Below are 13,721 nucleotides of genomic sequence, written 5' to 3' on the forward strand. Positions count from 1 at the left end.
AGGAGTATATATCTGGAGTGACCTGAAGTGCAATGAACACAAGAAAAGTAGACGCCAGATTGTGGTTCATACGAAAAATCTTGAGTATATGTCATTCGCCCATGAATTAAGTGCCTTACAAGGTGCCTGTTCTACCGATTCTTGAGTATTGTTCATATGTCTGGGATCCTTACCAGGTAGGACTGGTATACGTGAGAGAGAAGGTCCAACGAAGAGTGGCGCGTTTCGTCACGGGATCGTTAGAGAGATGCTCAACAAACTCCAATGACAGATGCTACAAGAGGGGCGTTGTGCAACACGGAGAGATTTATTATTGAAATTTCCTTAGAGTAATTTTCGGGAAGAGTCGGGTAACATTTTAGTTCCTCCTACACACCTCTCGTGAAATAACCACAACGAGAAAATTCGAGGATTTAGACCTAATACAGAGGCTTACCGACAATCATTCTTCCCACGCACGGAAGCGGGGAACCAGTCAGTGGTATCAGAAGTACCGACCGCCACACACCGTCAGATGGCTGACGGACTATCGATGTAGATATAGATGTGGACATACCACAAATACAAGGAATACGATAGACACCCTCTTTACACAAACAAAGATCGTTCCTAACAGACCCTAAAAGAGCCCTAACCTCAGATAGCGGTCGAAAAACACGTTTCACACCATATTTCCGCAGAATACGAATTAGCTTACTGGAAATGCTAACTACGTGAGGAAAAAAGGCCGTAGACTTGAATGCCATCCGTCGTTACCATCATCCACCACACTCACAACGGGTCTATAGAGCAGCGTATCTGTCCGCAGCTCGTGGTCGTGCGGTAGCGTTCTCGCTTCCCACGCCCGGGTTCGATTCCCGGCGAGGTCAGGGATTTTCTCTGCCTCGTGATGACTGGGTGTTGTGTGATGTCCTTAGGTTAGTTAGGTTTAAGTAGTTCTAAGTTCTAGGGGACTGATGACCATAGATGTTAAGTCCCATAGTGCTCAGAGCCATTTGAACCAAGCAGCGTATCTGATCTGTCTTTAACTGGAACCATTCTGCCGAGAGCTGACATCGACATGGGCTAACTGGTTTGACATGGCGTGGGCCATGTGAACCAAGGTATGAAGTATCCCTTCACCATGAGTCAGATGGCGACAACTACAAACCTATCGATAGAAACCAGGGTGGGTTGGCTTCCTATAGATGGCATGTCCCAATGTACTGTCAACGTTCCATCTGACCAGCACATCAAAAAAGGAAGGCAACCATCCTTTTCCATCTCTGTTATGATGCGAATATTCGAGTGGATTGATTTCAGATATTCTAAAAAGCCCTATTAAATTCTCACTTCCATGAGCGAAACAACAAAAGTACCATCTACATATCGGGGTAAAACAAGCAGGTTTAAATGACGCCAATATCAATTGACATTCCTAGAAATCTTGTATAAAGAAATTGGCAATAATAGATGACAACGCGTTGTCCATCGCAACTTCATCTGCTTGTTCATAGTACTGGTCACTGAATGAAGAGTAAATGGAAGTCACCACATGTCGAAGTAGGTTAGTTAATCCCGCACCAAACCTAGTCTCAAATATAAGTAAAGAATCAGACAGAGGAACGAGAATGAAGAGGGAGACCACATCAAAACTTATTAAAATTTCAGAATAATTCAACAAGACTCCCCCTAATCGAAATAAGAAATCTAAGAGTTCTTAATGTGATGCACACATCGATGTACAGTGGATTCAATAGAGTTACAAGGTGTTTTGCTACACGGTATGGTGAAAACTGTGGCAAACATTGGAACTACATTATGATTTCAACACCTGAACAAGGAAATTTGAAGGTTTCTGTGGTTTGGAGTTTAATACTACATCTCGACGTTACCAATTTCACGAAGAAAGCTTTGTACAAAGCAGCATTATCCGTGCTAAGGAAAGGTTTTATCTTTCCACTGACAGCTTAGCGTTTACCAGTTGTTGATTTTATACGTGCTGTCAAACAGGCTGTTTTTAAAGTTGAAACCTCTTAGTGTTTACTTAAACTGCTGAGTGAAACTGCTGCTACTGTCTCTTTACTTTTTTTATCATTCAAACACTCAATTACAGAATTTTCCCTGACAAAGACAACTCAAACTTAACCTATTCATTTATTACCCACAATATACCATGACAACATGGCTTCGAATAATTAGCACAAAAGAGTGGCACTGAATTGGAAGAAATTCTAACAATAACTCATAATTTTTCATAAGTCACCTACCTTACAGAAAATCTTCATAACACGAACTACAGCAATTACAGCAAGCAGCAACTACAGCCAGCTAAATAAAAAGATTCTAACTACTATAGACTCTAACTACTAGGAGGCATATGGTTAGCAAAAGATAGATTTTGTTGAAGAGCAAACAATGTATTTAGCAGATTTTATCTTACTCATGTGACATGCAGTTCCAAAAATTATATAGTCGTCAATATTTCCACTACCCAAACATTACCAACTAGATCCATTCTCATTTTACAATGCATGTTTTACCAACACGAGTCTCCACGAAGGACACTTGTCCAAACCGTCCGTTCGCTAACTGTTAATCTGTCCAACCACAGAGTCTCTTGCCGAGGGTGCAGAGTGCTGTCAGCGATATTAATACAGTCTATAGCGCTGTCAACATAAAAACATGTAAACAGGCTACTTACAAAGTATCTCACAATACTGCGAAGGATGTTAGTACACAAATATGTTGTGTACGTATTGGATGACGTTCGCTCAAGAGCAAGTAGAACAGCAGCTGAGAGAGCTGATATAGTTATCTTACCCACAAACAAGGGAAATGCTGCATTTATGTTGGAAAAGCAGGATTACGTTCAAGAGATCCAGTGGTTATTATCGGATTCTGCTTGTAACCAATTTTTTTATGGAAGGTTTCTGGGAACGTGCCTTGGAGTCGGGGGCGTTGAAATTTGTGTGTTTTTTCAGATGTTTAGATGATACTTTTATTTTCTGTCCTGATGAAAGTGAGAATTTAAACAGTTTTTTAGAACATCTGAATTCAATCCACCTGAATATTTGCTTCACAAGGGACATGGAAAAGGACGGCTGCCTTCCCTCCCTTGACTTGTCTGTCAGGAAGAAGACTGAAGGATCGTTGGATTAGTTTCTACCATAGATGCCGATAGCTGTCGCCATCTGGTCCAGGATGAAGGGATGCTGTGTATCTTTGTTTAAAGGGTTCACGTCGTCTCGGACTGAAATTTTGTCAACTGAATTACAATGGTTATTGTTGAAAGACAGATATGCTGCTCATTGTTCCATCGACCTATCTTGAATTGGGCGAGTGATGATAATGACGAGTGGCACTCTAGTCTACGGCCTTTTTGCCTTAAGCAGGAAGCATTTCCAAAAACACTTTCGTATTCTGCGGAAAAATGGTGTGAAATGTGTTTTTTTTTTCGAACATCTCTATGAATAGGGTCCTTTTAGGGTCTCTAAATGATGATCTTGGTTTGTGAAGTGCGAGTGTCTATACTATCCCTTGCTACTGGGGTTTGTCATTCATTGCCCAGACCATCGGGTCTGTGGAGGACCGGTGTACTGAGCATAAGTGTCACACACGCTAACAACAGCCAAGGTAATCAGCTGTTAGGGTATTGAATAGTAAGGGATAGAAATTAGAAAATTTTAGTATAACTCACATTGCCACAGGCAAAACATGCCAGAGACTGAAGTGGAAGCAGGAAGCAAATCAATATTTCTCACGTGGTTCGGGTCGACAACGCTGTCTCCCGAGTAAGGATACGCATTCAGCAGAAAGAAGACTGCAAAAGAAAACTAAAGGAAGCGAGATAAACAATTCGTTAGCTCTTAAGGCATGTTGCAAGGAACTGTACCTCTTTCATAGGAGTACATAGCGGGGACCGACACAGCAGTCAACAGCCTGTTAAGTAAATATCGCACAATAAAGAGGACACATTCAATCACTACGAACCGAGCCTTGAGTCATAGCCTCATGCTAGCTCCCTTTAAATGCTCCAGCTCTCCAGCTCTCGGTCATGAGTTGATCATTGGGATCGGTGGCATTCACAGCAATAGTACTCGATTCCATGACTGCGATACTGTATTGAATCTATGTCCTAGACGCTCCAGCACAGTCTATGAACTAGCTGAAGATGTACTGAAGATGATAGCCTTCACCTGATGAAATTCATGCTGCTCGCCGCCTACCATCTTCTGATGGAGAAACTGACGGTCTACCGACAACACCATATCGCAGAGTGCTGCCAGTAACGGATTTCAACGAGGAAGCCAGAAACAGGGTCTCTTGGGATCCACGTTCCTGTTCAACAAACAAGCGCCGTCGGGCGCTGAAACCTACCAGGGATAGGGATGACATCAACCGGCCACACGACTACCAATACCAGGTACATCATGGATGGATCATAAAGGGTGATCGTTGAATTCGGACTAGGACCGAGTACACGCCGCAGTCGGCGCGGGAACCATTCCGCCGCGTCGTCAGGGTCGCTGACTTCACCTCCTGGGCGTGCAAACGCTGAGTTGACTCGACGGACGTCAGCTAGAAGCCAACACGCAGGTGCATGAGCAACAGTCAAGGCTGGTACCAAAGAACGACGACTTGTAAACATTGTGAATATATAACTGAACTCTAATAATGTTTTACTAGCGTCGTTGACGATCCACAGGTGCTCGACAGCTACCCTGACTTCATGCAGAGGGTTTCCCGCTCGGCCCTCTGTACTACTACTGCAGAAAATTGGCTTCGCAAGAGGATATCCTGTGGAATATAACAATAAGGAGTTTCTAGCACACACTTCCAGCTGTTGGGATAGTGTTATTAAGGAAGCTGTTAAAATTAAATTAGCAAGTGACGTTATAGACAGAAATGGAAGTTTCTGGTTAAATTCTGCGGGGATCCTGCCGTCTTCCTGCTCAAACAACAGATGGATTAGCGTTAATGTTACTTCACCCATTGGTTATTAAAATTCACATCGATAACTTCTGATCATCTTTGGTTGTGAGGTTGTGCCACTGTTTACAGTGTGTGTGTGTGTGTGTGTGTGTGTGTGTGTGTGCGTGTGCGTGTGCGTGTGTAGTGTGTATTACCACTATTTCAAATTTAATTGGGCAACACGCTTTCGTTACATTTGCACCTTTAAAACGACAGGGTGTGCACCTATCGAAATATTATCGCTTATTGAAGACGTCACCGCCTTCCCGTAAGTTGTTTGAAAATTTTATGTGCTGGGAGAAACTGAAATTTCACTCTTAACAGTTTGTTTCAAGGCCACCAATGGCTATCCCTCTCGTTTTCTCTCTTTGTTGTAGGGGAGGCTAGATGTTGTCTCCCCTAATAACAGAAATGGCGGAACCATAGGACACACTCAGACTAGAATGTTTCTGCGAGACTGTGCTGAATCCTAAAACAACGAGTTATTTGTGTCAATATTCAGTGATGTGATGAAATCTTGTGATTAGCTCTCAGATGTCTTATTTAGAGTTTGTAATAAATGCAGCATTATCAACATAAAAATATAGTTATATTAATGGAAGTTAATTTCATAGTAAGCTGGTAGAATCACTTCAAAGAAAACAGAAAGAATGAAAGTCTGTTTCGGATAACAAACAATGACTTGAGCAAGACTATCAAAACTATGAGTTGAGTCGTTTAATATTAACAGACCTGTAGTAATTAAGATGTGATAGCCATGTGCAAAAGCTATACAGATCAATATTGTATAGCACTTAAAAATTAATTTTAGGTGTTCATTTCAAATTCATTGCCTGCATGTTGTCGAACAACAGAATATGGTTTATTATATAGATTATTTGTTTGTCTTAATAGTAAAACACTGGTAAAAATTTCTGTTAAATGTATACGTTGTGATTGCAGGCTCTGACAAGAGAAACCTCAAGAAGAAAAGATTACTGCCAAGGAAGAGAGTAGTCAAGTTGAACAATGTAAAACAGAAGACTAAATACAACAATGACGATAAGAAAAGCTCCAAACAAAGATAGTCACGTTAGTGGGTGACTGTACTGCATGTGATCCATAAAAAAGAGCTTATGTGGACAGCACATAAATATCTTATACACAGTCGGTGTGGGATCACCTTATTCTACCTCTAGGGTGTTGTAGAGAAAATTTAAGTTTATTTTAAGACTATATCTGCCATCAAATATTTCAAATTAATTGACAAATGTGTTTGAACCTCCAGGAAAGTCATAAAGAACACTGACGTTCTTATAAACCAAATTTCAGACCATGTGTCATTGAACATATAGTTGTTATTGATAGAATTATTAAATAACAAAATCGATTCAAACATAACTCATTATAGGTATGCACATTTTAATAAAACAAATACATGCCATTATTTTGTTTTTTACAACTCTGTTACACGAAATGTCCATTTTTACTTAAAGTAAAAAATAGATATCCATTATGGGGCCTATACCAAATAACTTTATTTAACATAAAAGTTGTCTAAGTGCCCTTGAACTGAAAAATGGAGTCAGAAATAATTTTGACTGAAATAATTGCAAATCAGAAAATTAAATTAAATTCTTCTCAGTTATAAATATATGAGTACTACTCACAATAAAGCAGCTAATTCAAATAATGAAGTTACTTAAGAAAGAAGTTCTAGAGGCAAAACTCACTTTCTGCAACAGTTTCTCCTCCAGCCTCAAGAGAAGACAAAGAGGACAAATCATTATGATTCGCAGCAATTTGTCAGTCAACAACTATACTTTGCGACAGTCCTCTAAAGATATCCATTAATTCTTTCTGACGAATTTCGATTGAAGTGAATTTGAAAGTCTTTGTGCCAACTCTTTTAAAAATATGTACTTCTTGATAGTTTCACCATGCACTACTTTTCCACTGTAAGTGACTAACTGACAATTGTGCTTAAATTTACTGAAGTCCTATTCTTGTTGTAAATAGACAGTTCTAATGCTACTTTAACTGCAAGGCAACTGTAATTATTATTAACCTGATGAACTAAGACGTTCATAAGATTATTTTACGATAGCAAAATGTCCACAGGTACAGAGACTCAAGTGCAGACAGTCTTATGAATGCACCAATTTCAGGTATTTTTCTTGCAAATAAAATAACAATAGATGAAAAATCTTTATTAATGTAGTAAAGTTGTTTAAATTGGCGATGTATGCTCATAGCTGTGCCTGCATTTTGCTTGAGTATAGCCATGACAAAAATTTCTATTTCTGTTGTTTCACAATTGTTTGTGATTATTACTTGCTTCAGTCTCTCTAGTGTTTGTGGCATATTTAAGACACATAAGACATTTATTAAATAAAAATTATCTTGAGAATTGGTAGCACCTGCCCACTAATCACAGGCATCAAAGTATTAATCCACTGAAGCACCTAGTTTTTACCCATAACATACAAAATTACTAGTTATTTTCCATTCCAACTTACCTCGCCGGCTTCAGTGGCCAAGCGGTTCTAGGCTCTTCAGTCTGGAACCGCGCTACCGCTATGGTCGCAGGTTCGAATCCTGCCTCGGGCATGGATGTGTGTGATGTCCTTAGGTTAGTTAGGTTTAATTAGTTCTAAGTTCCCAGGGACTGATGACCTCAGATGTTAAGTCCCATAGTGCTCAGAGCCATTTGAACCAACTTACCTCACTCATGAAATTAGTGGTGCTATTTGCTGTTTACTTATTTTAGGTCTGATTTTACCATAACAACTTTATGAAGTTATATAGCAATATTGTTATCTACTGAATTGCAGTTTTGTATTCATTATCTTCTTAGATATAAAATTCCTTAAGAAGAGTAAGTTGACCTTTGGTCAAAATTGATCTGTGGCATGACACAAACCAGAACATTACTGAAGAGCGCTAACTGGTATATTATTTCCTTCCCAGTTGAAATGAATAAAATATGTTGAAATAAAAATAATGGATTGATGCGGATGAAACTGCGGAAGATGCAGTTATGTATGATGATATCAACGCAAAACACCCAGACATGCTAAACTTGCAATACAATGAAGATATCAAGATAAGTAAAATTTTGTTTTACAGCAGGACTCAACTCAGAAACCTGGAATGACGCTCATATGCTCTAACTATTAAAGGGTTGGAAACCCATGCTGGACTCCTCATCTGCCACAAATTTTTATAAATCACTACTATTTATTACAATGCAGTTTCAGAGCTTCTGAACAGTCTGCAGTGGTCCATATGACGTGTCATTTCACCTTCACTGATTTCATGCTCATCGATGCATCATTCCAGTCCATTTAATTCATTTCATATACACCACTGAGCATTAAAATTGCAACGTGATGTAGGCAGCATGCAAAAAATTTGAAACTGGCATGAAGTGTGCATCTCTGAGCGCAAACCAATCACTCTCCCCACGAAAGTGACGCCCCCTGGAGCGGCAGCGCCACCGGGAAGAGAGACGAACATAAGTTGTGAGTTGCAAGTTGTAAGTCAGTCCGAGTCTTGCTAAGGAGTTCCTGCAGAACGTTCGTCGTGCCTTCAAGTCTTCAGTTCGCGAGTGAGATAGAAACACGTAGACAGTGGTTAGTCTTCAATAGAAACAGAACAGTAAATAGAATTATCGGGTATGGACGGAGACCGTCTGACTAGAGATTTAACTGAGCACTGTTAGTTACGAGTTGTTCTTCAAATAGTACATAAAGACAGAAGACTAGTTTCCTTCTGACTTAGTTCAGAGAATATTACTTGGTTTGTGTTCATGAAATTGTAGTCAGCACAGGACAGATAGGCTAAACCTGCATCCTACAATTGCTGTAACAAACGTAACCAAAGTTGAGGAATATATTTTAATGTTCACTATTATGTGTTACTTTCATTGTGTGTGTGCTGCCATGGAACCCACGCGTCGGCAGAGATTTTCATGAAAGTGTACGCCCCGAGTCCACAATATTTAGAGGAATGTCACATACTCTGAGTCAGGAAATGGACTTGTTTTCGAGACATGGACAGTGTGACGGTTTCTGAAGCACCACAGTTTGTCAGCATGGCGACCACTGACTGGGCTTCCCTCGATGCGGCAGCACGGAGGCGTGCACCGACAGTGGCGCGTCCAGTGACAACACTGGCACGGTAGTGGCACCACGTCTTCTTCCCGAAAGAGTTTCAGTTCTGTTTACAGCATCACAATGCACGTATCCACGTCTGGGGGCTGAAACGAGAGCAGCACATGGGCCCAGTACCTGATGTGAAGGTACGGACCGGGTGCTATTTGGCACACAACACGAACACCTCTACTTCTCATGCTAATTTCGACAGCAGCTATAGCGTTTCTGACCAGTTAAGACCAGTAGATGTGCCTTATCTTCGAGATCTCCGCAATGTTGTCTTTCAGCAAGACAACATGTGGCTGCGTATTACCCATGCTGTACTGACTTACTGGTATTTCGATACAGAGTGTGCGACAGGCGACCTGTCCACCACGTTCTCCAGATGTCTCAACCACTGAAAACATCTGGTCAAGGGTTTCTGGGAGCCTGCCGCGTCACTCACCAGCCACTGGTATCTGTCACTCAAACTTGGTTCGACTTGATTCCCATCTGGGTTAGAGCCATTATCATTGCCAGAGGTGGCAGCTTTGTGTACCAAATTTCTCTCCCCGTATACACTAAAATCGCTTAAAATGTAATCACGTATTTCTGCTACTACACTGTAGACAAACAATAAGTACAATTTCTTAATTTGCTATCCTTTCTGGGGTTGTAATATTAATGGTGTGCTTCCGGGTGATCTGCCGAGTTGTTGTTTCCATGTTATGCACAACATTTAGGCGACTGACCCATCCGTCTTCTTCAACCGGATTTTGCTTCAGGTGTACTCGCTGCCTGGACTCCAACGAGACTGCGAACTTTACAGCGTGAATCACCTAAAACTGGCAAATGTGGAAATGGAAAGTGATATTGATGTGCGGTTCTCGCAGAATGGACTGTTAGTCAGGAGCTCATACTGTTAGCCAATAAACATATTGTAATAATACTTAGAATGTGTGTTTTTGTGCAAACATACACTTTTTTAATGTGTACTGACGTTAACAAAATAATAGTAGAGTAAATTAGAATGTCAGTGCTGTTTATTGCAGTGCTGTATTCTCGTGCGAATCGTTTACGAGATATTGTATTTTGAAAAGTTTCCACGACGCCGCTTGTTTGTGACAAATGGTTCAAATGGCTCTGAGCACTATGGAACTCAACTGCTGTGGTATCAGTCCCCTAGAACTTAGAACTACTTAAACCTAACTAACCTAAGGACATCACACACATCCATGCCCGAGGCAGGATTCGAACCTGCGACCGTAGAAGTCCCACGGTTCCGGACTGCACGTCTAGAACCCCGAGACCACCGCGGCCGGCTTGTTTGTGACATTCAACCTGCATAATTGCTACGTACGGTGTTGTTATGTTTGCTTACAGAGTGCTTGTGTGTTCCTTGAGTGCACTGCAACTTGCTAGTCAGTTTGTGTGTGACGGTCCAAGCAGTTGGTCGTGAGTGGATGATGAGATTTACCAGTGCAGAAAAAGCTGACATGATTATGATGTAGGGAGAGTGTAGGAAGAATGCTGTTCGTTCTTGTACGATGTATGCAGCAAGATATCCCAATAGACATCTACCATCTCGGAAACTTTTTATAGGCCTCTTCAACCACTTACGTGAAAATGGTAATGTAAATCCTAGACAACGTAACAGAAGGAAACAAGTGACAACAGCAGAGGGGCAAATTAATGTTCTTGTTGCTGCTAAAGTTTATCCACACAAACGCTCCCGCGCAATCGGGCGGTGAAATGCCATGAGTCAGGCATGTGGCCCACGCATTCTCCATCGACATAGATTCAACCCCTCTCACATCTCTCTCCATAAAGAGCTGCCTTAAAACGATTGTGATAATCGTGTTAATTTCTGTGCATGGTCATTAAGACACGATACTCCTGGTGTATCATGTATCTGGTTTAGCGATGAAGTCACATTTACCAATCATGGCCAGGCAAACAACCGAAACATGTACTATGGGTCAGTTGACGATTCCCCTTGGCTTCGTCAGGTGGAACATCAGCGTCCATGGAGTGTGGTGTGGGAATGTGAATCATCAGCTTATAGACCCGTTTTTCATAGACGTAACACTGAACACATCTTCTAATACACCATCTTCCACGGATGCTAGGAAACGTTCCTCTACAGACAGAACTTGTGGTACTGGTACCAATATGATGGCTGTCCAGCCCGTAGTGCGACAAGTACTACAGCATGTCTTCACGAATTGTTTCCAAATCGTTGGATTGGACGCAGAGGACATGTACCTTGGCTGGCCCTCCTCGGGTTTGACGCCTATAGACTTTTTTCTGTGGAAGCTGAAAGTCGCCCTCTACAAGGACGTATCAGGTACATCCGATGATATTCAATGACGTGTTACTGCAGCCTTCTCGGACATCTCCGCTGAAATTATAGCACTTGTGCAGCAGTCGTTCCACACCAGACTCCAAGCGTGTACAGATGCTCCCGGTGGTTATTTTGAACACAGCATGTGAAGGTCAATTGTCTCGTTACAGATCAGCATCCACATAACTAGTGTATGTACTTATGTTGTTCTTTAGTGTGTGCCACTACAACGATTGTACAACTGCCCGTGTGGAAACTTTGCATAATACGATACCTCGTAAAAGACTGGCACTAGACTCCTGCAACAAACACTACTGATATTCTGATTTACCATAATTTTAGTCTGTTAGTGTGTATAGGAATTGTCCCATTTAAAAAAAGTGTATTTTGTACAAATAATACACTTTCTCAGCAGTATTACAGACTACTGATTGGCTAACAATACGAGCCTCTGACTACCAATCAGCTCTACGAAAACCACACATCAATAGCACTTTCCATTTCCGCAATATGTACGGTGCAAGTCTTAAGTGATTCACCTTCTATAGTGTTGGTCTCGCACCAGTATTTATAGCTGAGTGCGATTCCCGACGCTCGCTACGCCATCTGAAGCTCTTTCGTTTTTCAGAGCTTAGTCTCCTCAACACCAATTCAAAGATAGGTTGTTGGAGAGAGCGTATTCAACACTAACTGGTTCTACTGACCCTCCATTACAGCTACACTTATGGCAGTAGCTTCACCTATTTTACAATCTTCCCAGTCCGGCACACAGTTTTAATCTTACGGGAAGTTTACAAATAGCGCATGATTTGTTGCATGGCTTCATTCTGGAAACACCTTCCGGGGCTGCGGCTAACGTTTCACTACTGTTTCCCTTTTCCTCACAAAACTTGTCGAACCAGAGGAAGCGTACAACAACGTAAAATATCCCGAGTTTTTGGAAATTGTAACAAAAAAATAGGTTTAAGTTATAGGGAAATGTGGGTATTATGCAATATGTACGTGAGTCAAGAGTGAACAAAAAGAATGGAAAAGCAAGAGAGAAGTGATTGGACAAGGCGTAAGTCAACGATGCAGTCTTTCTCCCCTGTTATTCAACATGGAAGAAGTAAAAGAAAGGAATAGGAGAGGGATGAAATAATGTCAACGGTAAGATTTATTCAAACACACTTGGGAATGCAGCCGGGTGAGGTTCCCGACAACCGCCGATATTTCGACAGGTGCATAATGCCGTCATTTTCAAGGGAGAAACGCAACTAGAATGCACTGTGCAAGCATATTTGAAACCTCGGTATATGGGGCACTTGCTAGTACCACCAGAAAATCAAAGATGGCCGCAATCGGACGTTACGAGTAGTGAATATTAATTAGTAACCTGTGAGCAAGTAGCATTAACTCAATTCTTCTGTTTTGACCAAAGAGAGAGCAGGATTTCAAGCAGAATTTGAACTAAAATCTCGGCCTCTATTTGTAAGATCACGTGCTAATTTAATCTAAATTGCTACCTTAATAAGACCAACCCAAAAACTGGAAGTATATGCCAGAATCTCAGTGTTGTTTCCATAGGATGTCCGGTACCAATACAATGTTCTACAATGGCGGATTCGCGCGGCTGAAATAACGTGGGCCCTATGAAACAAGGTACGATGTACCTTTTCACGTGAGTCGGATAGTGACAACTATCAACCTGAAGATAAAAGCGGTCTTCCTTCCCATACTCCATAGTGAAGCGAATATTGGGATGGATTGAATGCAGAGCTTCTAAAAAGTTGTTTGAATTCTCTCTTCCAAGGGTCAAACAATAAAAGTATCGCTTACATATCTTTAAAAAAAGCACATGTTTTAATACCGCCGACTCCAGAGCACGTTCCACGAAATCTTCCATATCAAATTGGCACAATAGGTGACGAAGTTGTTCGAACACTATACATACCGGCAGAAACTAAAATTTCACTTTGTTTACCCCCACGGGGAGGAACTATATCGTTGCTAATTTGATTAGAAAACTGAATTGCACCGTGCAGTTCATTTTTGTTACGGTATCGAGGCCATAATGTTGTTCCAAAGGTTCTACCAAGGAGAGAACAGGATTACAAGCATAATTGGAACAAAAACCTCCGTCTCTATTTATAAGGCCACGTGCTAATTTAATCTAAATTGCTACCTTAATAACACCACCCTAAAAGCTGGAAGTACACGCCAGAATCTCACTGTTGTTCAGCTCTTATTCTTGAAAGGACTATACTCACCGACTGCTGATATTTTGCCCACGGAATTTTCGGTTTCATTTGATGACTGCTTGAAAAGTT

General features: G+C 41.2%; 1 protein-coding gene across 4 annotated transcripts in view; it reads left to right on the plus strand.

Moving 5' to 3' along the window:
* LOC126262797 (uncharacterized) overlaps positions 1 to 6,258 on the plus strand; it is a 75,050-nt gene extending 68,792 nt beyond the window's left edge. For all 4 annotated transcript variants that reach the window (XM_049959618.1, XM_049959622.1, XM_049959619.1 and 1 more), the window contains one exon: positions 5,896 to 6,258. In XM_049959618.1, the coding sequence (XP_049815575.1) occupies positions 5,896 to 6,020 (125 nt within the window). In that variant the 3' untranslated portion in view covers positions 6,021 to 6,258. The remainder of the gene's footprint in view (positions 1 to 5,895) is intronic.
* The last annotated feature ends 7,463 nt before the right edge of the window (positions 6,259 to 13,721 follow it).

Source organism: Schistocerca nitens, chromosome 6 (genome assembly GCF_023898315.1).
Source record: "Schistocerca nitens isolate TAMUIC-IGC-003100 chromosome 6, iqSchNite1.1, whole genome shotgun sequence".
Taxonomy (NCBI): domain Eukaryota; kingdom Metazoa; phylum Arthropoda; class Insecta; order Orthoptera; family Acrididae; genus Schistocerca; species Schistocerca nitens.